The 23119-nt window shown below is 40.9% G+C and overlaps 1 protein-coding gene across 19 annotated transcripts in view; it reads right to left on the reverse strand.

Annotated features, from left to right (window-relative positions):
• The window catches only part of PSD3 (pleckstrin and Sec7 domain containing 3), a 646842-nt gene that overhangs the window by 347361 nt on the left and 276362 nt on the right, over positions 1–23119 (reverse strand). For 12 of the 19 annotated variants that reach the window (XM_070253277.1, XM_070253287.1, XM_070253276.1 and 9 more), the window contains one exon: positions 20400–20508. The exons of 3 other annotated variants lie outside the window; for them this stretch is intronic. In XM_070253277.1, coding sequence (XP_070109378.1) covers positions 20400–20508 — 109 coding nt within the window. Of the gene's footprint in view, positions 1–4887; positions 4976–20399; positions 20509–23119 lie in introns of all 19 variants that reach the window. 4 more of the 19 variants (XM_023630520.2, XM_023630516.2, XM_023630518.2 and 1 more) reach the window with 1 other exon arrangement.

A 23119-nucleotide genomic window follows, 5' to 3' on the forward strand; every position in this document is an offset into this window, starting at 1 on the left:
TCCTTTGCAAATGCTGGAGACCCCAAAATCAAACTGACTAGGAAGAAAAGTAAAAGTAGCCAACGCTGAGGTAGACTGCATTCTCTCAAGACATCAGATGAAAAATGTTTGTTTCCATTCCTCCTTCCCTCTCTGACCATCCTTTTCCTAATTCTTACACCATGAAGGTCTTTATGATTCTTTTGTCCCTTCTGCCTTGCTCTGGACTCAAAAGATGATGCCATTGTTCATATCTCAGGCCACTGCAAAGGAGGGTAATCCAACCTCCAAATGACTGTTGCATTTGCCACAATGATGATGATTCTGTAGCCCTGCCCATCACAACCTTCTCCCTGACTCCCAATGCTTCAGTTTCTCTGGAACAAACTCAGCCCTCCCTCTACTGTGTCGGGCTACTTAACCCTGGGGGTCCACTTCCCTGCCTCTGGTTAACAACTCCAAACCCAGAGAATCTGGCTCTGATCAAAGAAAGGAACACAAGACAAGGGTAAACAGAATAAAACCACCTTTGCAGTCTACAGACCTTTACCTTTTTACTGGCCTCGATGGCTGTCGCCTTTCCAGTCCCAAGCCATGGACTCAAACAGAAATAACAAGGAGGCATTCAGGATTCAAAATTAGCTACCGCCCTGCCTGGGAGTAAGTACAAACGAGGCTATGGTCAGCAACCTCTCCTTAACTCTTGAAGACATTGCAGAATCTGCTGCTAAAGCAATAACTGCCCAGTAAAAACCCCTCGACTCTCAGACTGAAGTTGTTTTTGATAATAGGACAGCCCATGACTATCTTAACAGAGCCACAAGGTGTTTGTGTTGTGGCCAACACCACTTACTGCACTTAGATTGACAATTCTGAGGAAGTTGAGACTCAGCTACATAAGATCACTGAACAGGCCACTTGGGTTAAGAAAGGGACTCCTTCCACAGGGCCTTTGGCTTACTTGATTTTCAGTGGTTTGGGTCTTGGAGACTATGGCTCCAAAGTGTACTCGAGACATTGGGAATTATCCTGCTTATAATAATCATGGTAGTCTCTCTGGCACACTGTGTTCTCTCAAAAGCTTTAAATGCATGTTCGCAGCCACTAACCACCAGGTAAATGATCTCCCTAAGAGTGGAATGTCAGAAAAAGAACAAAGAGAATGACCAACCTAAAGAATGTGAACCTGACATCATGACCTGTGAATACCACAAAGAGATTCAGCAAAAGGATGTTGTGACCTGTGAATATCACACAGATATTCAGCCAAAAAACTGTAAGAACTCCAGAGCAGTAGCTGGGAGTAGGACTAATGCCTTAAATTTCGATCACATATTTTAGTTAAGCTGAGAGTCTGATTGAAAGGGGAAATTGTTAAAAACAAGACAACAGGCCCAAAATGGAGTCACTTGTACTAAGCCCACATCACCAAACTGAGACTTAATTACAGTTTTGACTCTCCCAGAAATGAATCTTAAGCCAGTCAATTAAGAATCACTTGTCCAGCACTAGTTATGTAATCTGCCTGATAGACCTCTGCCATCCCCTAAAGGAAAGGAACTTTGCAATAACCAACTTGCTTTTTTGTCTACTATACACTTCCTTGTTCCTGCTCCATTTGCCTATAAAAGCATTTCATTTTGTACAGCAACACAGAGCTCCTTTCTATCTGCTGGATTGGATACTGCCTGATTCAAATTAATTTTTGCTCAAATAAACTCTCAAAATGTTTAATATGCCTCAGTTTACCTTTCAACACTTATAAGGAATACACATACAAGCCCTCCTAGTAAGCTGACTGGGAAGCACACATTATAAAAAGCTGATATGTTTGAAACTTCATGTTCAGTAAAAATGTGATTAAAAATCACCTGCAAAACTCTACACATGTCCTAGGACTACTTGGCAGATGACCAAAGTCAGCAGACCTAAGAGTATGCAGTGGTGGGTGTGGCCCTCTCTGGAGTCTAGAACCACATCTTCTCCATGCCACAAACTGGGTCAGAGGCGGGGATGGGGAGAGGAGGAGCAGGAGGAGGAGAGGGCAGGGAGTCACAACTAGGACTTAGGAGTTCCCAGATGGTTTTCATCTACCAGGCCTTCTCTGTCCCCTTCTCAGTAACTCCTAACTATCAGTTTCTGCTCCTACCCCAGCCTGTGCTGAGAAGGAAAGCTCCAAAAGAGCAGGAAATAGATCCCACACAGGTCTCTTTGTTAGTTCCTGTTTACCCAGTGCTTACCACATAGTAGATACCCAATTAATTGTTTCACTCAATCCTTAAAACCTTCTAAAGAAGTAAATATCAGGTATACCTAAATAGAAGGCAACCTGAATAACTAATGTTAAATCCATAAATTCCAATGGGACAAAAAGTTGTTGGCCACATTGAATATATACACTTTTAGGATGGAGATTAAATAATCAAATGGCTTCTCATAATTTATTAGGTTAATTTTGTACATACACAAAATCATATATTATATAAAACAAAAAAATACTTGCTTTTATTCTCTTACATTTCAGGGAATTATTTTATTCAAGCTTTCACATGCAATTTGTCATTAGGATCTTTGCTAGCACTAGCCTGATTTTAAGTTATAGTACGTCTTCAGTTCTGTCCTAAGTGGAAATACAGAAATTTTTAAATCTGTGTGATGCTGTAACTGGAAATTCTATCCTAACCTACAGTATCCATTCACTTTAGGTGAACTCCACAATGTAACCACTTACTGGATGACCTTTAGAGGTCATCTCTAGAAAGCTACTTTACAGTGACATCTGGCACTTACAACTCTAGGATCACTTCCCAGGAATAATTATTAAATGTGTGAGAAATCTGTTTTCTCTATCTTTTTTAAACTTGTTTTAGTCATCTGTATAAGTATCCTGACTAGCATTATCTGTAGTTATTGCAAGCTAATGTGTTTTCTCCAAAATTTGTTATTCAAAATAAAACATCCCTAATACAGAAACAGTAACAACTTGAATATATGGCCACTCCTTCTTTTCTGATAATTTTTTGAGGAAAACATCCTTACCCTAATTTAGGGCTATATCGGATATTAACTCCGTTTTATAGATGAAGAGTATAGAGAGTTTAAGTAACCTGGCCAACACACAGAAGATAAGGAGAGCAAGAAACATCCCTCAGATCAAAGTATTAAAAAAAAAAAGGAATTTAGTTGGTGGCCCTAATATGAGTATACAGAAGAGCAGAAGGAAACAAACAAACCACTATTTTACACTGGGCCCTACTTCCTTCCTGTCTTTAATTCTAACATAGTTTGGCAATTTAAACATTATTTTCCCTGTTGATTGTTTGTATTAACTTATTTACAATAATACTTATGTTATTTTTATTAATATAAATCATATAAACATCATTTTTACTGAACACACAATATGTCATGTAGTAACAAAATTTAGTTATTGTTGTACAGTCTGGTTTTTCCAATATTATCCTGGATAGATTCTTATATTGACAGTTGGCTAACTAATATTATTCAGAATATAATCAAAATATAAGCCTCAATGACCCAAATGAAACCTCCATGAAGTCAGTGATTTGTCTGTGTTGTTCACTGCTGTACCCATGTTGCTGAGATACCCAGGAAGCACAAATGTCAAACTGCAAGGTCAGCTTGAGATGGCTTAGAACTCAGGTTGCATGTAACAGGCGAGGAGGATTTTTATGGTCAGTTGGGAAACTGCCTTCCTCACGTATGGGGCCCCGGGTGGAATGAGAACCCAAGGGTGCCAGTACAGCCCTGGAGCAGATGGAAAGCAGTCTTGGGCTAAATGGGTGACATGAGGGGCTCCTTATCCATACTCAAAGGTAAAACTTGAATGCAAATTCTATGAGGAACTGATTCTCCCTCAAAGTAGAATTGCCACTAAGTATCCAAATGGCATTTAAGTGGGCAACTGAAGCTAGCCAGAAGGGCCCTATAACCTGCACTCATCAAGCTGATTTCTGACTAGCCTTCAGTTAAAATTGGGATAATTCTCTATCCTTTACACTCCATTATTTATTTGCTGTTTCTTTTTATTTTCTTTCTTTCTTTCAGTGAAAGATGCTGTTCAAAAACTCTCATCTAGTATGAATTGTGTTAGAGAATCCATAAGGGCATCACGTGCTGGATGCCAGGGAAGCAGGACCGGACAACTGTAGACCCAGCCCCAACAGCAGAGCAGCCTGCAGCCAAGGGATGGCAGGGTAAAGAACTTCTCTCTCCACGTGGCCCCTGTGGCAATCTGCTGTCCTAGCCATGGTTCTACGTCTTCGGCCATTCCACTGTTCCTCAGCCTGTGTGCTTCTACTCTTTAAATACAGGAAAACCAACCATCTCAGTTCCCAGCTCACTGCCCTTCTTACTCGGTATTCTCTGCCTTCTAAAATGCAAGAGCTTGGAAGAAATACCTATCACCCAATAGACAAACTGGTATCACGGCAAAAGTATTCTAAATGGTTACTACACATAAAACAGTTCACATAGAAATATCTAGTCAGAACTGGCTGATGTTACCAGCACTACTGGGAATCAGCCTTTGCTCCATTACTTACCATGTGATTTGGGCAAGTAATTTTGCCTCTCTGAGCCTCAGCCTTCACCTATTACTTTTAAAAATCTCACTAAAAGTCACTTTTTTTCCTAGGCTTTTTAAAATAAAAATTTCTAATTAATTTTGATTCATGAGTCAAACAATGAGTAACTGTAGGCAAACACACTGTTTTAACCTCACAGGGTTGTCACAAGATTAAAATTAGAAGGGTCACATGAAAAGTAACTGAAAACGACACAAAGGTATTTGAAAGTAAGGCTCCACAAAAGTAATTCCCGTCGTCCACACCTGACACCCCCTGAGCTTCAGTCCACCTCCCACTCTTATTGAGTGTAAGTACTCACCACATGGAAGCCACCATGCAGGAAAAGGGAAAGATGTCAATACTGTAGTGAATTCTGCAGAAACTGTGTCAATCCACTGGACCTGAAACTGGGGCAGGGTCTAGAGTTGGATTGGGATCACAGAACGAGGAGAGAGAACAAGGTGACTCTGGAGCAGTTTACAGCCTTTTAATTACAAGAGTGAAGGAAGCCAAACACAAAAGAAATCGTACCAAGTAGAGTCAAAGGTCTCAAGGCTACCTTCCTGCCTGTCTTGGCAAAAGGACCCCTCAACTTATGATGATGACAACACATGAGAAACTTACGATAATGACAACACAATGAGGAAAAAAAATACAAAGTAAAGCAGAGCTAGAAGCAGCTCAGTATAACGGAGTTAGGCCACACTGCGGGAGGGCTCAGGAGGAGTCCAGAAGGGATGTACACCTCACGTTAAGAATAGAAGGGAAGAAGCTGAGTTCTACGCGGTGGGCTAACTTGAGCCGATATGCTCAAGAGCACTTTGGATACTCTTCCCTGTGCTTCTCTCACCAACAGTGGTCAAGTCACTGCCAGTGACCAACCATGCATTGCATATCCACAATATTTCACCATGTCAACCCACTGCCTTCACTCTGAAAGGCATTACCAGGAAGAGGGAAACTTGGACTGAGGAGACAAATCCTCTCTTTCCTGGGATCCTGCATGGTGTCTGAGCAACTAAGGGCAGCCTACTTTCTGAACTGTGCCTTCCATCTCTGGAAAGTTGGGTCTGTCCAGAGAAGTGGAGAAAAACCTAAAAGTCAACAATTTCTAAGTATTTGACAGATGTCTGATGGTATACTCAACCTGTCAAAACCATAGCGATTACCTCTCCTGAAAAACTAGCTTCTGGGAGAGAACTCCTATATCAGATGGATTATTAACCTCTCCTGTCACTTTAGTGCCATACTTTAGAGACCTCCTATATCCCCATACTTTGGTCTCCAAGACTACTGTTAGTTTCTGAAAGTCATATGTATCTATGCCTTCATTATATTCTTCTCACTCTCTCTTCTCTAGAGCATCGCTTTACGAATTAATGACTGGTCCCAAAAGCCTGCCAATCTCAATACAGATTCGATCCTCCAGTCCACTCTAAGTAACTTTGCTAGATTAATCTTCCTAAAACACTTTTCTGACAGCATTGTTGTCACCGGTGTCCCCACTATGTGCCTCTGATTCCCCCAAACAAAACAAAACAAATTTTAAATAGATTCCCAATGTAACTAAATTAAAGCTCTAATTAACTCAGGAGTCATTAAACTTTTTCTGTGAAGGACCAGGGAGTAAATATTTTAAGCTTCACAGGCCATAAGGTCTTTACACAAATACACAACTCTGCCATGTAACTAAAAAAGCCACAGACAACAGTAAATTAATCCAATAAAACATTATCTACAAAGACAAGACATGAGTAGGATTTGGCCCAAGGGCCATAGTTTGACAACTGCTGCCTGTCACCCAAGACCCTTAGCAACTGGGCCACTACCTCTCACCTTATTCCCCTATACTATCTTGACCATACTGTGTATTGGGTTTTTCTTTTTAAATATAACAAACACATACCATACAAAACTAAGAATGCTATAAGAAAGGTACTAGTTTTACAAATTAAAAAACTGAGGAGAGGGCCGGCCCAGTGTTGCAGTACGTTCTGGTTTGGTGGCCCGAGGTTCGCCAGTTCAGATCCCGGGTGCGGACATGGCACTGCTCATTAAGCCATGCTGTGGCAGGCATCCCACATATAAAGTAGAGGAAGATGGGTGCAGATGTTAGCTCAGGGCCAGTCTTCCTAAGCAAAAAAGACGAGGATTTATGGCAGGTGTTAGCTCAGGGCTAATCTTCCTCAAAAATAACTAATTAATTAATTTAATTTAATTTAATTAAAAAACTGAGGACAGAGTGGTTCTAGCTAGGACTGGAAGCCAGAGAAAGATGCATGCTGTTACCCACACCCAGTGCTACCTCTGCACTGGTCAACTCAGTGTCCCCCTAGGCAACACGATCACCTTTGGACCTTTACTCACACAGTTATCCCCTTCCTTCCAATCATCTTACTCATCTCTCATGCCCCGCTCAAATCCCACTTGTCACTGAAGTCCTGCATGCCTGACACAACTCATAGTGACTATCCCTCCCTTTTACTCTCAGAAGATATACTGCCTCTACTCTTTTTTGGCTCCTTATATACTCATGATTTTATACTGTCTTCCCTTCGTACTTTTTATCTCATATTTTCTATATCCCAGATAACTACCATAGTGTTGAAAAGTTAAACGGTCTTCATTAATTCTTTACTAGGATGATGATGTTAACTTACAAGGCAAGCCATGGGTACATGTACCTAAAACAATTTTCACCACTCCCCATATTTATAAAGATTATATATAGCAAGTGGTCTTTGCACAGTAAATATATCAATTTTTAAAATGGTAAAAAGGAACTGAAAGTATAAATAGATCCCTTTGGCTTTTCCACTATCAGGCACATCTTGCAAAAACAATTATGCCAATATAGATTCAGAACTGAACTATTTAAAAGAAGTTATTTAATCGTAAACATCTTATTAGCCTAGTTGATTCAGGGTAATAGTTGTTATTTGTGTGAGTATGAAAATATAATCCTTAAACTGAGTTTTCTTTTACTCAGGTCTCAGAGAAGTGGTTCATAACTTTTTTGGCACATGCACCTCCTTGAGAAAGCTACAGACCCTCTCCCAGTGAAAAAAAAATCCAGACAGATATTTATACAAACTTTGCATAAAATTTCTGGGGGCTCACAGATCCTCTAAAGTTAAGAAATTCTGCCTCCGAGGGTCTCATGTTAGGTACTCACAGCTCTCACTACCTAAGAAATTTTCCTTTTAATTCAAGTCATTTAAAGAAATTTCAACGCACCAAACAGATCTGGCAGTAATTTTTTTTCCATTTTCATAGAACAAACTATTACACCCAAATTAGACAATGTCAAAGATCATGAACAGTGGAAATGGGGAAATTTATAGTTAAGAGCAAATGGATGTGAGGAGAGAAGAGGCATCTTACCAATGCCTTAGAGACTTCAAATTTATCTCACTACTTGCTAGGAAAGCTCAGACAGCCTAGAGACACCTCGATGTGTGTGAGCGGCACAGGCAGTTCTCTGTGGCCAACACACCTTAATGTTCAACCAAGAACATCTGATGCGGCAACTTCATATCCTAACGCAACTCAAGCTAAGAAAAAGCAGCACGAGCAACTCATTGTAAAACATCTCTAATACACAGATTCAGAGAGCAAACCAATGAGTTCCTAAAATAAATACCAATGGAGTAGCACACTGCGAATACAGCAGCAGATAAATGATAAAACAATAATATTAATGATGATAGTTGCTTAATTTTAATTTCCTTTCATTTAATCTTTTTTTGTAAGAAAAATTTCTTAAATGTATAGCTAAAGAGGATTTCATTTTTGTCTTTTGCACTCAGCACGCAAGAATGAGAGAGCAAGACATAACAAAAATCTAAATTTTAAGATTCAATATAAGTGGTTAAATTCAAGCTATGTGCAGAAGTAACCCACCTTGAGCATAATAGGTAAATTGATGAATGAGGAATTTCAAAAACAAATGCCAATCAAGGTAACCAGGTGTAGTCTCAGTCTCATTTAATGAAAGAAAAACCTGTAAATAAATTAGTGCCTTTCAAATGACTGGTTCAGTAACAGAGCCTGACTCTAAGGCAGAGTGGGATCCCCAAAGAAAGGGACAGTCAATCAGATTGAGAGGGATTAAATTAAAGCTTCTCGGGACATACACCTCAAATTGCAACTTCTGAACTGATATTAAAGGCCTTCCATGATCATCCCTTAATTCACTTCTCCACCTGAGTCAATATTTCACTGTCCTCCACAACAGCACTCTCATCTTCTCCTAGAACAGAATGTTCTCCCAATTCTTTCTATATATTCTGATACGACCTATCCTTCTAGGCACAGAACAAACAAGCATCCCTCTAAGAAACCTCTGATTCGCGCTTCATACCCTGCCCTGCTCTCTCCTCTGCTGCGCAGAATATGATGACCACACTGCCCTGGTCTCCACGCTGCTCCTGACCTCAGCGGTCGTCTCCTGACAGAGTGGATGCCTGTCTCTAGGCAGGCTCTTTCACATGCAATCAATCATCTGTTCATGAGCTTTATACCAGTTATCTGGCACTTCATTACATATCATCTTCTTTTAATGGCTCCCAATATGAATGCTGTTTTGCTTGTATGTTCATTAGCTTCTTGTAAGCTGTGATTAGCAGTAATGAGTACACAGCAAGTACTGAATATATATCTGTAAAAATTAATTAAATGTATTAAACAAAGAAACTTATTTCCTGCCCCCTCTTTTTTAAACTATCTAGATATAAGAACCAAAACTATACAAATGTCAGTTCCCAACAAATTCTGGGGAACCCACCACCAAAAGAAAAAAAGCCTCTAGTCATTTTTCTGTTAAAAAGAAAATTAAAACATGGTCTCAATCTTCTTTTCTTAATTCTCTCTGTTTTAACGAGGACTAACTCAAAGTTCACCATGCCAGCTGTTTCAAGGACAACTAAAGGGGCCATATTTTAGATACTGAACAATCCAGCATGAGAAGGCCAAGCTCCCTGAACCGCTTTTTCCTAGTATAGCTGTGTTTTGCATTGAGTCATCCTACTCATTTGCTAGGGCCTAGGTCCCCCCACTTTTAACCAGTAGAAACATTTTTATGAAATAGGTTGCAAAGTTCCTGAATGTCCTGAAATACAAGTTTTCTATACCTTAAGACTTGGCCCTGGCCTTATTAACAACACTGTCTCATCAAGTGAATGAACGCTGACCGGATACTTCCACATACAACAACACAGGCACAGCGAGGAGAAAAAGTTGTGAGGGAAGCTCTGGAGGAAAGGGGGCTTGGTCTTGTGCACTGATATTTTGTATCTTGCCAAGAAATCTCCTCTAATGCTACAATGTTGAAAGCAAATAGAAATTTTAATTTTCAGTTTTAGTTTCAGGGTTTTTATGTATTTTTTACTTCTACATATTCCTGGTATTGCAATTTCCCTCTGATGTAGGGGGTTGGGTTGTTGGAAGTTACCCTGCAAGAAAAAAGGGCAGGCTGGGTGCTCCACTTATAATGGATAAAGGATTCCGACGTTTGGGCATCCTGAGACACAGAGGACTGCCCCATGGAGAGTCTGCTTTCCTCCTAATGGCCCTGTCATCGGGACCCTAATGTTACCAGGGAAAGGAACATAATCCAGGCCTCAGGCCATTTTTTCTTTCTTTCTCAAAGGAAAAACACAAGGAGCGGTGGTGCTGGATCAGCATCCCTCCAGAAACAATGAGCGAGACAGGACCAAGGAAATCACACAGACCAACAGTTGAAAACGTTTCTGAAGCGGTGAAACTGCGCCTTCAAATGATGTCTGACACAGAAGTCTAATACGTAAAATAGATAAAAGAGGGGGTGCCTTGGCTGATTGGGGGCAGGGCACAGATGCATACCACCATCTCCTCATTCCCCAACCCTCAGTGAGACATGAGGACCTTGGTGTAAAGATTTTAAAAAGTGAAGCCAGAAAAGTTGAACAGTTTATCCACTATCATGCTACCAATTAATGACAAAGTCAGAACTACAGCCCACTTTTGTGGAAAGTTAGCAGACTGGCAACTGGGGTGTCGTGGCACTCGCTCTGAATCTTTACACGGCTGCAGGACGTGGTGGGAGGACCTAGGCTCTGAAGTCACCCTCGAGCCGGCATGCCAGTCCCATGGCTTTCTCGCTGTGCAGCCTGAGGTTAAATTATTTACACCTCAGAGAGTCTTATCTATGAAATAAAGGGGGGAAAAACTAGTTTCAGAAGAGTCTTCTGAAGTTTAAAGAGTAACTAATGTAAAAATTTCCTAGTATGGTATCTGTTACATAATAAGTGTGTAATAATGTTCATTTCTGCTTACACTACCTGATAAAATAGAAAATACAATCTTTATCCTTGCTTCCCAAATACCATTTTAATATTTTTACAATTTATATATATACAGTGAGGGTAGCTATAAATGAAGATACACACACACATTATGTGCGTGCATGTGTGTGTGTGTGTGTGTGTGTATATATATATATATATATATACATCACTAGTCAATACTATTACAATTAAGCAGAGAAGTCAGGAGTGAACCAAAAAATGAAGGAAAAATCCTACTCACTCTGTCAGCCTACACCATAATTTAACAGAGCAAAACAAATGAACACCTAAAAACTATCAGTTAAGAAATAGCCAGTTTAGGCCCTTTCACATTAGTCTTTCAATTATTACATCTCCAATAATACTGATTTCTTAAGAAGTTTATGGAAAATTTATATACAAGAAAAAACCCAACCCTCCAAACTATTTCATATATTATTTTAATTAATCTTATATTCAAGCATTATTATTATCAAGGGCCTACCAAAAGTCCATCTGAGAGTATAGTTGGTTACCATTTCTATCTCAAAACCTTAAGTGTTTTTGCCACGAAAATTCCCAATCTTTAATTTCATAACATCATAATGAGATTAAGATTCAACAGATTTAAGACATATTTGTACATACTGGAATTTTTATAATCCTCCAATTAAACAGAAAGAACGAAAGCATATTAACTGACCTCCAAAGCAAATCTGAAAGAAATCTGCTAGCAGGAAAAGCAAACAGCACTGCAGACAATTTGAGAACAGCTATGAACTGTGTTACAGACTCTGCTCACTAGAGGGAAGTGTTGTTTAACTATTAACCAAACTCAACGAACAATCAGAACTCAGGAAAAAATTTTAGACTTTTAAAAAATTTCTTTCCAAGCTCTCAGGAAAGCAAAAACTACACTCATTGAAGGACAACCTAGAAATCTGCCATTACATATCTGTAATTAGGTTAAAATGATATCATAAAGATGTTCCACTTTTCAGAATCATTTTCTGCCCTGTGAACTTATCACACTGCTAGGTGTAGGATTGTTGTAAAAGGAACAAAGACCACAGCCAGTCCCGCCGACCCAGGCCACTGCAGTTCTGCCCAGTCCCTCGTCCTCACTCGGGGCCTGACACTAAAGCTCAAAGAAGCTGGAGACAGCGGCAATCAGGACCCTAACGTGTCATCACATATTTTAAATCTTTTCGTGATGCTTAGGTCACGCTAGTCCTTATATTAAATATCTACCCCAGTATGACCATAAAAACAATCTCATGTAGCAGTAAATCTATCCCGAATTTGAGCTTGAGAGATTTAGTTACCATCCTGTTATGGTGACAAGAGCCCAACGTGGGCTGCCAAGGGGTGAGGGCACAGGGTACGCAGACTGCACTGCTAGAGGTCACTTCCAGAGGTGGTACCATCTACCCTGAGGGATTTTAAGTCATGCGATCATTTTTAGGTTTAATCTAAACAACTTTATACACACACATGCATTTGATACAGGTATGTAGAGATATCTACACACACACACATTTCTCTATTTTACTGCATTTACCTACCTCCCAATTGCTAGACCCTTCAGTCTTTATCTTACTGCACTCATCTACGGCATGTCTCTGCAATTACTCCTTCTTATTAAAATGCTCTCCTGTTTCCCAAATATCTTTCTGTTCTGATTTTCCTTCTATCTCTCTGGCTGATCCTGCTGAATTTCTTTTAAACTCTACTCTTTCAGCCTGCCCTTTAAATATTTTTCTTCATCAAGAACATAACATCATAATGAGATTAAGATTCATTATGGGGTTAAATTATTTACACCTCAGAGAGTCTTATCTATGAAATAAGATCTTCAATCTTCTTTTCATTTTGCACATGCTTCCTGGGCAATCATATCCACTCCCAAAATCTCTTCTTTCTGGCCCAGATCTGTATACCCACCTGCCCATTGGACATCTCCATCAGAATGTGCCCCAGGCATTTCAAACTCCATATGTCCAACACGTCATTATTCTTCTTCCTACCCCCAAACCCACTCTTCCTTCAAAACTGTACCTTGTTGAAAGGCACCACCATCCTCCCAGCACCCAAAGCAGACACCACCCTCAGCGCCTCCCGTTCCGGTCCTTCCTTCCCATGTCCAACCAGCTGCCAGCAGCAGCACCTCACTCTCCTGCAGCACATCTCATTTCTCCTTCCCTACTCCACTGCCTCAGTCACATCCTCGTCCTGAGTCCCCTGCATTCCTGCACCACTCCCTATGGCAGAGTCAAGGGGGGTTAACCCCACTGTCCACTTCTCCTCCTCCCTTAGTAATCGAATTCCCAGTTTTCAGCTGGGCACATGGCCACTCAGAATAAAGACTACATTTTTGGCATTTCCTTCACAGCTGCCCATGGCAATGGCACCACATTACAAGGAGCTGTAACTGACAGTGTTCTGTGGTAAATTACAGACAGCACAGGCCCCTATGCCCTTCTGCTTCTCCCCTTCCTCCTTTCTGCTTTCGAGACATGGCTAGAGCTCAAGCAACCAAATTAGAAGATGAGAAATGTTCAAAGGATGGCAGACTAAACACCCAAAGGTGTCAGGATCGTCCAACACCGTGCAACCACCATCTGAGCTCTGAATCATCTACCTGGAGTCCTCTCCTGCAAGAGTTCATTTTTGTTTTGTTTAAAGCATTGGGGTATGTGCGTGTTGGGGCGCGGCGGGGGGGGGGGGGTACCTTCCTAACGAGATGCACTGCCTCCAATCTCGCCTTCCCAGAACTGCAATCCCATCTCAACAATGCTTCCAGACTGATCTCCTAAATCTCAAATGTGGAAAATCAATCCATTGTTTCAAAAAATCAATAACATGCATACTCTTTAGCATGGCATCTAAGACAGTGGTAATCCGACCCTTGCCTGCCCCCAGCCTTCTGCCTCATTCCTCCCCTTGATACCAGCTGCTCTGAACAAGCCATGGTTTTCAGAGCAACACATCTTTACACAAGCTTCTTATGCCGTCTGAAACATGTGTCTTCCCAGTACCCATTCCACCTTACCCTCAAAAACTCTGCTCAGATAATCACCTCTTCTTGGAAGCCTTCCCTCAGTCTAACTTAGGTGTACCTCCAGTAGCCTCCCAAAGCTCCCTGTTCTTACTTCTACTATATATAGCAGGTATATTGCATTAGAACATCAGATGACTTGTCTGTTTCCCCAACCAGACTTGGCAGGCAGACTATATACTTTATATCTATATCTCCAGCCTAGCAACTATAGGTATTCATTGTATATTGAAAAAGTAAATACCCTCAGGAGTGCCTTAGTTATCTGGAAGGAAGTTTTTGGCATCTGATACCTGACATAATGAAAACTCAGGCCTCTTGATTTTTTGCCCAGGCCTATTTCCAGTACATCAGCATTTCCCCAACTGTGTTCCAATAACATGTTTAGGGAATGTTAATAATGTTAGCATCTGGGTTTCCAGCCACCCCAGCCAATCTTCAGCTCCAGTAACCTGCCAAACTCCCTCCACCCTCTACGTCTCCACCCCCCAAACCCTGCTGGGCATCTCCTCCCTAGAAGGCATTCTACCTCGATGTGGCTCCCACCATTCATCCCTGAGACCCCAGTGCCAGCTCATATCTGGGGAGGACTCCCTACTCTCCCAATTCTTTCAATAACCCTCTAAAATTTGGCTGAAAATTAGCCTTAAACTCACCAGTCTCTACAATCTCCTTTGTTCTCCTCTCTAAAAACAGAGGTTTTGCCTCTCAAAATTTTTAGCACTGTCCCTTTCTTCGTGATTTTCAAACAACACCTAGAGTGGATCTACACTTTATCCGAAAATGTGTTCAGCCTCTCAGGACACAATCCCTCAAAGTTTAAATTCATACAAAACGAGCAAGGTGAGCTCTTCTCAGCCTTAGCTTCTCAGCAATGTTCAGGCTACTGTTTCCAACTAGGCAGTGCTCTCGGGCACAGAGCGAACGCAACCCAGCAGGGGCCTCAAAGCACCACTTTACCTCCAAACTTCTTGAAGCCACCTTTCCATGCTCTGGGTCTCTGTCAGACCCACATGCTTATCGCACCAACCTCCTAAGAAGAGGACTGCTCACAGTGCTGTCCAAGGACGACCCGGGTCGAAAGCATTCAGGGGGCTCATTACAGATTTTTGAGTCACACACCAAAAGCAGAATTACTGGGGTGAGGTTCAAGAATCCGAACTGTTTCTTCAGCTTTATTGAGGTATAACTGACAAATAAAATTGTAAGATCTGAGAGTGTACAAGGTGAGGATTGGATATACACATGTACTGTGAAAGAGAGAATCTGTAATTTTAACATGCATCCCAAGCATCAAGGTGTCGTGCTACCTCTCTGCTAGCAGGGCTGAGCAGGGCCACCCGAATCCCTGAGCTGCCACCTGCACCTGCAGCAGCTGCCTGCATGCACCCTAGTGTGCAAACCAAGAACGTAAGTTTCTAAGGATGCCCTGAAGTGGCAAAGGTTCATCGAGTCCCCAGAATTTCCTACACAACTATTAAATTAGTATTTCTAGGGGAGGGTCACAATGATCATTTTCAAACTTTCCATAGGTCAATCTGATGTTTACTCTTGGTTACGAACCACTGCTTTAAAATAGCAATTCTCAACTCATGAGAAAAAAATAGCTTTCCATAACAAATATTTTGCAATGCCTCCTTTATTATCCTGAAGTGAAATTCATAAATAATATAGCTTGTCTAAATATAAAATTCGAAACAATCAATATAATTATTCACTAAATGTGGTATGTTCAGTGGTTTACTAAATGTAATACATAGGAGAAACAAAGTTAATTCTCCTTACGCAAATGCTGAGTTAGTCAGACACTTGCTTGTACCTAAACATAGACTCACCCTGAAAGCGAGGCTCGGATTAGACTGTACAGGTGTGTGCACTGAGGACTTAATAGCATGAGCGTTGCCTTGTGGAACACGATGTTTTGAAACGATGAACAACTTTTAGTAAATTTCCTAAAAGAAACATAGCAAAATATTCCCCTGATTCACATGGTAGTTCTGGTCCTAGAAAATTCAGTTATATTTAAAACCATGCAGAAAACATTTTGCTTATATATCCTGAGTCCACATTGTTAGAAACATTTTTCCCCACGTGAATGTCCAAGAGGACATTCAAAGTCATGCAGCATGGGGACAACTCTCCCTTGTGCACTACTACTCCGGGCACCGCGCAATGCCTCGCTGGCCTGGAATCATTAAAGGCCAGTACCAAACCTTGCCCCCAATCACTGTGACAATCAAAAACATGCCCACAAATCTCCAAAATCATTGCTTGAAAACAATAATTCAACCTCCCCAAGCAACAAGAACAGAGGCACTTGTATCAGGCTGCAATATTATTTTCCCTCACGCTGACATCTCACATTATAGTCACTCCAGAATCTCGGCCTCAGTCCACCTATACGATATGTTTCCCAAAGCATTTTAATATTTACACAAATACTAGCATAAAACAGAAACTGCTGATGAAATTACACATGAATGGACAACCATCACAGGTAAGAAACTTTCTTCATAAATTCTTGAAAAACTAATGCATGCTATTTTTTTTACAATCAAATCATGTTTTCCTATTGACATTATATTTTAATTTCAGAGATAACCTCACTTATCTGACTGATCTTCAACTGGCAGTGGTTCCTAAGCACTTCAGCTTTGAATGTCAGTAATATCAAACTACAGTTCAAATGTATTAAAGGATTCCACAACGAATCCTTTTAGTGTTAAAATGGTGTATAAATAGCTCAAGTAACTACCTTTTTAAATCCAGTAGCTCTTAAGCCTGTATGTGCTTTATAATCATCACCTGGGGAGCTGTTTAAAACTCAGAGATGCCTGGGTGCCTCGCCCAGAGATTCTGATGCAGAGGCCTGGAGAAGGTGGAGCCCAAGAACTTCCTTTCTTTTTAAAAGACCTGCAGGTGGCTCTCATGCTGGCAGGGGCAGATCCAGTTTTGTAGCTTCTGAAACTTACACAACTTGGGGAGCTCTCATTAAGAGACAGAAGAAAAAATTGCTAGGTCTCTCAAGGCCTTAGAAAAGTCCCATGCGTTAGCTTCCTGGTATATCCACCTTTGGATGCTAGTCAGAGTTGCGAAGCACGACATAACGAGAACCATTATTGGAAAACATGACCAATAGTGTAAAGCCATATACTAGTATGACTTGAAAGCAGAGACCATATAAGCCTAAATGCCTACAAGCTTCAGGAGGTAACAGAAAGTAACACAGGCAAAGTAGGAGACAACACGGGAGAGCGCTGCCTGGCGAACCAGGAGCACCTGGGCTCTAACGGCGCCAACTGGTCTTCAGGGACAATGTCCACTCAGGGCTGCAGGCTCAGACTTTTCAACAAAAGCTTGAAATCTGAGTTTTCACATGAAATCTCCCATTTTTTCAAAGTTACTTCAATTTTTTAACAAAACATGGGCTAGACCAAATAAAACGAATGAAAGAGGCCAGTCTGTATCCTTTGCTTTACAACACAGAAGGGAAAAGATACTTCTTAGCTAAACGTAAAAGGAATCTTAAGATCAGCTGATTGATTTAAGGAAAGATGAAGGGAGACACCGCTAAGAGCATACTTTGTAAAGCAGGTCATACACCCAACAACACAGAATTTTGTTCAGGGGCCCATCTCAAGGACCCAAATTTACGCTAGAACATCCTAACAGCACCCAAACAATTCTATAAGTCAAGAAAAAACTAGCTTTGTTATAAAACACACTGAGAGGAAAATTTTTACAAAGGAATCCTTAATGGTTAATAAGTACATGACCTCAATTATATTTAGTGCCGCAAGTTTCTCCAGATAAAAGCTCTATTCTAATTGAGATGCGCTGTTACAAAGTTGATCTGATCCTACTCTCAAAAAAGTCAAATCCGGGGCTGGCCCCGTGGCTGAGTGGTTAAGTTCGCGCGCTCCACTGCAGGTGGCCCAGTGTTTCGTTGGTTCAAATCCTGGGCGCGGACATGGCACTGCTCATCAGACCACGCTGAGGCAGCGTCCCACATGCCACAACCAGAAGAACCCACAACGAAGAATACACAACTATGTACCGGGGGGCTTTGGGGAGAAAAAGGAAAAAATAAAAAAAATCTTAAAAAAAAAAAGTCAAATCCTGCTCCTCAGCTTTCCAATAGCTTCTTTAAAAAAAAAAATACAATGAACAGCTGTTGCAAAAAATGGATCTCCTAGGCAAAATTAAAATACTGTACTGAGTAGACAGCAGCAATAAGCTTTTCATCTTGCCCTCCAGATTGATTTTTGCAACACTCCTTAGCTATCACAGTATATGAAACACCAGGCAGTTCTGATAAGGTAGCCAAGGCTACCAGTATAGAGCTCAGCGTGCAGATATGTGGCCATGGTGGGAAGAAACAGAGGCACTGACTGATCACTGCTGACACCATCACTGACACCAAAGCCTACAGCCAAAGAGAAGTTCACAGTCACTTTCTGGCCCACTCTGCCAAGCCAAAATAGACCACTAAAAATTACTGCCTACCAAGCAGGGTCTGTGGAATAACTAAAATAACAGAGGACATCTGACCAATTTAATAGGAGCCAAGGAATGGTGAGATGGTCTAACATACTCTTGTATATCAGACTGTGAAATCATTATTCTGCTTTCCATAATGGGTGGGAAGGAGGCCAGGAAGCAGAAAGAAAGGAGCAAATTAAATAAAATGTGCCAAAGGTAGAGGATTGACTAAAAGGATTAGGCATAAAATTATAAACTAACGTGTATCTGTGGTGGAGACAAGAAAATATCTCAATAGAAGACCCTAGAATTAGTGGATCTGTCATCTGTTCCTTTGTGTGTTTGTGGTTTTCTACACCAACTCACACTTTCCCTCCAGCAATGACTCCCAGCTTTCCCGGGTCCTGAGACCAGACGCAAAGATTAGGAGAGGGGCGTGAGCAGGTTAAGCTGCAGTGCTGCTTTTTTTGCATCTTGCTCTCCAGGAATCGTGTGTATGGAGTGGCATCCACCCAACTCAGTGAGATGCTCTACATTTACCCAACACAGTCTATCCATCAGTAAGAATTATTCAGCTTTTTCCCCACACCATACGCAAAAAATAACACAACATGGATCACAGACCTAAATGTAAGAGTTACAACTATAAAACTTAGAAGAAAATACAGGAGCTGCAGAATAACAGCACTAGAAACAACACCAAGCATTTTTACCACAGCAAATAAGGAACAGAAGGCTTAAAATGTCATTTTGATTTGCCTCAGGTACACAGGGAAAACTACTTAAGACCTGTGAGTAAGGAAGAACCAAACTCACCCAGCAATAAGTCAGAGGACTATGCAGACAGCTGATATCATCGCTACATTGCAAAGTAAAAATCATGTTTTACCAAAGTCAAAAAAAGCTTAATCAGCACAAAATCACAATGTGACATTCAGGTTAAGGCTATGCTAAGAGGGAGTTTTAAAGAGCCTTGGGGTGACTACAATCAGTATTCCCCACCTGAGAAACAGTGGATAGATGATTAGGTGTCCCAAACCTCAAGTCTAGAATAGTTACATATTTATGCTACATGATAAATAGCAAATGGGGACACTGTGATAAAAGCAGAATGATTTTTTAAAATAATTTAGCTGTTTTATACTTGAGTCCCCAACTACTGAAATATCTAGTAAATATTCATTATTAAAGTAAAAGGAATTATCAAATGGCTGCATATGTATTGCATTCTTACTATCCTCATACATTATGGGATCCACTAATCCCATCTAATATGTAAGTCAAAAATGTGCAGTTATTATTTGACCTTTACAACTGAAAAAACATTAGATTAGATCAGATTCCTGGTCTACTCAAAACAGAGATCAGTGCCAGACAGTGACAGAGTTGAGGAGTGTCAGGACTGCACTTCTGCATGCAAAGGTCAGGGACATGGTGATGATGATTACAATAAATAATAACAGGAGCAAACACTTTTAGAGCATTTATTACATGCCAAGTGTGGTTCTGAGATCTTTACATATGTCAATTAACTTAATCCTCAAAAGAATTCTAGGTATGTATCCCTCTAACCCCATTTTACAGATGAGAAAATTGAGGCACAAAGAGATGAGAAAATTTACTCGAGGTCACACATCTGATAAGTCACAAGGCCAGAATTCAAGCTCAGGAAGCCTACCTCCAGGGCCTAGGCTCTTCGCCACATGCAGCATCCCCTTCCAGTCCAACTCCCAAGACATGGCTGAGTGCTTTTTCTCCATCTGCCTTGCTGCCCTCCTACCTCTGTGAAACCTGTTCACTTTAATTATTCATCAAAACTACCTTCCTAAGATGTAGAATTCAGAAATAAAGGATGTGATTCTTCTAGCCTGTTCTAGCTAATTTCAAGCCAGTTCTAGATTGGAAGAATTCTGAGCTTCTGAGATTTGAAATTTCTGTAGCGCTTCCTATCTGTTACCTGAAGGAGAAGAGTAGGGAAACACTTACTAGTATCTGGAGTTTTCTCTTCAGATCTGCCAAATAAAAATTCATATTTGGCCTTGGCAACACTCTGGGAATGTGCTGATGCATTGTTAACCCAAACAAATGTCTCTGCCTGCAAAATTAGAACAAAACAAAGATGTCATTAAAAATACATCATAAAGCAAACCAACCAACGAGAATGGTTAAGCAATTATGACATATCTACTAGATAGAATGCTATATAGCCATGAAAAAGGTAACATGACAACAACCAGAACACAAGATGATCACTGCAAGATTACAACTATATAAAAAAGATAACAATATAAACATCTATAGGGGTATAAGAAAAATATGAAACATTTGGCTTGATTAGGAGGCAGAATTACAGTGGAACTTTAATTGTTTATGTTACTTTTCTGAAATTAGAAAGCTGTTTATAGATGCATCATTTTCCAAATGTTTATCATTACCCACAGCCCATAGCAGGAACACTTCTGTGTGTGGGTTGTGCTAAAGTATGCCAACAAAAAGTTGTCCTCCCCCAAAAGAGATCACATTTTTATACAATTAGGAACACCATTCAGCCAAACAGGGCATCGAATAGAAGTGTCAGGCATCCCATTTATACTAATTGTCCTAAATCTGAGCATCTGCCCCAGAGTCCTTTAGAATTCCTAAAAGTCCCTTATTTGAGAGAAAAACAAAGGTAATTGTGAGAGTGGTTCACATCATGATTCTGAATTCTATGACCCTCTTCCTGGCTGCTTTAGGCAATTCTCTGACCTGGGATTAATTAAAAATAAGTAACAAGGTAGAAATTTCAAAACACAAAGAACTCTGACCTAGTCTAATCAGGGAGTCTTTCTTCTGCCTCTTCACTGGGAACTCAAATACTAACCAGGATCCAGCTATTACCTACACTGCTTTTCACCCTCTAATTATGAAACATCTTTCCTTGTGTCTGACCAGCAACTAAACATTCACCTTAGGAGAGAGGAGCTTGAAGGGTTTTATCAGCAACCCAGCAACTACTTCAAAGAGGGAAATTTCAGGACTTCTATTATAGCCTTTGGAGCCGAAATGATTGACAGCAGTGGAAGACCCCGACTGGGTTATGATTAACTCCATCAGCCCTTTGCAGACAGGTCCAGCGGGCAGGCCTCTTTTTGCTTTCTAACACCAATATCAAAGAGCTAGCTTGTACAATTTTGAGATAGCAATTTCTTAAAATAGCATTACAATCAGTGTTCATAATGTGTAAAATGTATCTTTTTGGAAAAGGTGCACACTCCTCTTGGAGTTATGTGCTTTATAACCACAGGTTGTTAATTATCCCTTTCCCCGGTAGAAAGGAAATATTAATTTTTGATGTGTTTAGGGAGCTTCAGGCTGGGAAAAGAGGAACCCGGTGCCCTGATTTAGTGAGAGTGGTTAGGGAAGGCTCTCTGAGAAACTAAGACCTGCAGCGAGGAGAAGGATGAGAGGCTGGGGAAGGACGGAAATTTCCATCCAAGCAGAGGGAGGGTCTTACACAATGCCGTGAAAATATGAAAGGACCAGGCTACTCAACAGCTAAGAGAGGGCCAACATGCCACAGGACAGTGAGCAAATGCGCAACTTTAGAGAGTAACCAGGAGAACAGCCCAGCAGGACGTAATGCCGGAGGTAGGGGTCAAAAACACAGGGTGTGTAGGTCAAGAAAAGGTCTGATGGGAAGCCAGTGAAGGATTTTAAATGTACAGCGATTCATTAACATTTTAAAAAGATCACTCATTTACACTTTTAAGTGATCATATGGTTGTTATAGGGAAAATAGACTGGAGTGCATCAAGAGGCAGAGACACCAGATAAGAGTCCAAGTGACAGAGTATGGAAGCTTAGAGAAGGACGATGGCAATGGAAATAGGCAGAAGTAGATGAATTTGAAATATTTTTTATAGGGAAGATCTACATAAATTTTCTGATAAACTGGATCTAAGGAATGAGAGAAAGTGAGAAATCACTAATAATCATAAAGGATAACATTGGCTAACCACTTACTCCAGGCCAGTCACTGTTCTAAGGCAATACATGGGATACCTCTCTCAATGCTCAGAACAATCCTGTGAGGCGGGCCCTGCTATCATCTCAGTCTCACAGGTCGAGAAAAAGAAGCAACAAGCAGGTGAGTAATTTGTCCAAGGTTATACAGCTAGTAAATTGTGGATCTCAGATTCAAATTCTGAACACAGAACTCACGACCAGAGAATGACTCCCAGGAATTTGGCTTGAGCAACATGCATGTACTGAGATGGGGGAGACTACAGAGGGAACAGTATCAATAGCTTGGATCTGGGCTTCCTGGTGACCTCCAAAGTCTCAGTAAAACAACAGAAAAGAGAATACTGAAGAAGAAACCCATTACGATGGTGCTAGAAAACAAGAAAAGATGCCACCAATGAAGCACCGGTTTTAAGAAATTCCAGGGACCAGCCCCGTGGCCAAGTGGTTAAGTTCGCAAACTCTGCTTCAGCAGCCCAGGGTTTCCCAGTTCCAATCCTGAGCGCGGATTTCGCGCCACTCCTCAATCCGTGCTGAGGCGGCATCCCACAGAGCTCAACTAGAGGTACCCACAACTAGAATATACAGCTATGTACTGCGGGGCGTTGGGGAGAAGGAAAAAAAAGCAGGAAGACTGGCAACAGATGTTAGCTCAGAGCCAATCTTAAAAAACAAAAAGAAAGAAAGAAATTCCAGGAAGA

This window comes from Equus caballus, chromosome 27 (assembly GCF_041296265.1).
Source record: "Equus caballus isolate H_3958 breed thoroughbred chromosome 27, TB-T2T, whole genome shotgun sequence".
NCBI classification, from domain to species: domain Eukaryota; kingdom Metazoa; phylum Chordata; class Mammalia; order Perissodactyla; family Equidae; genus Equus; species Equus caballus.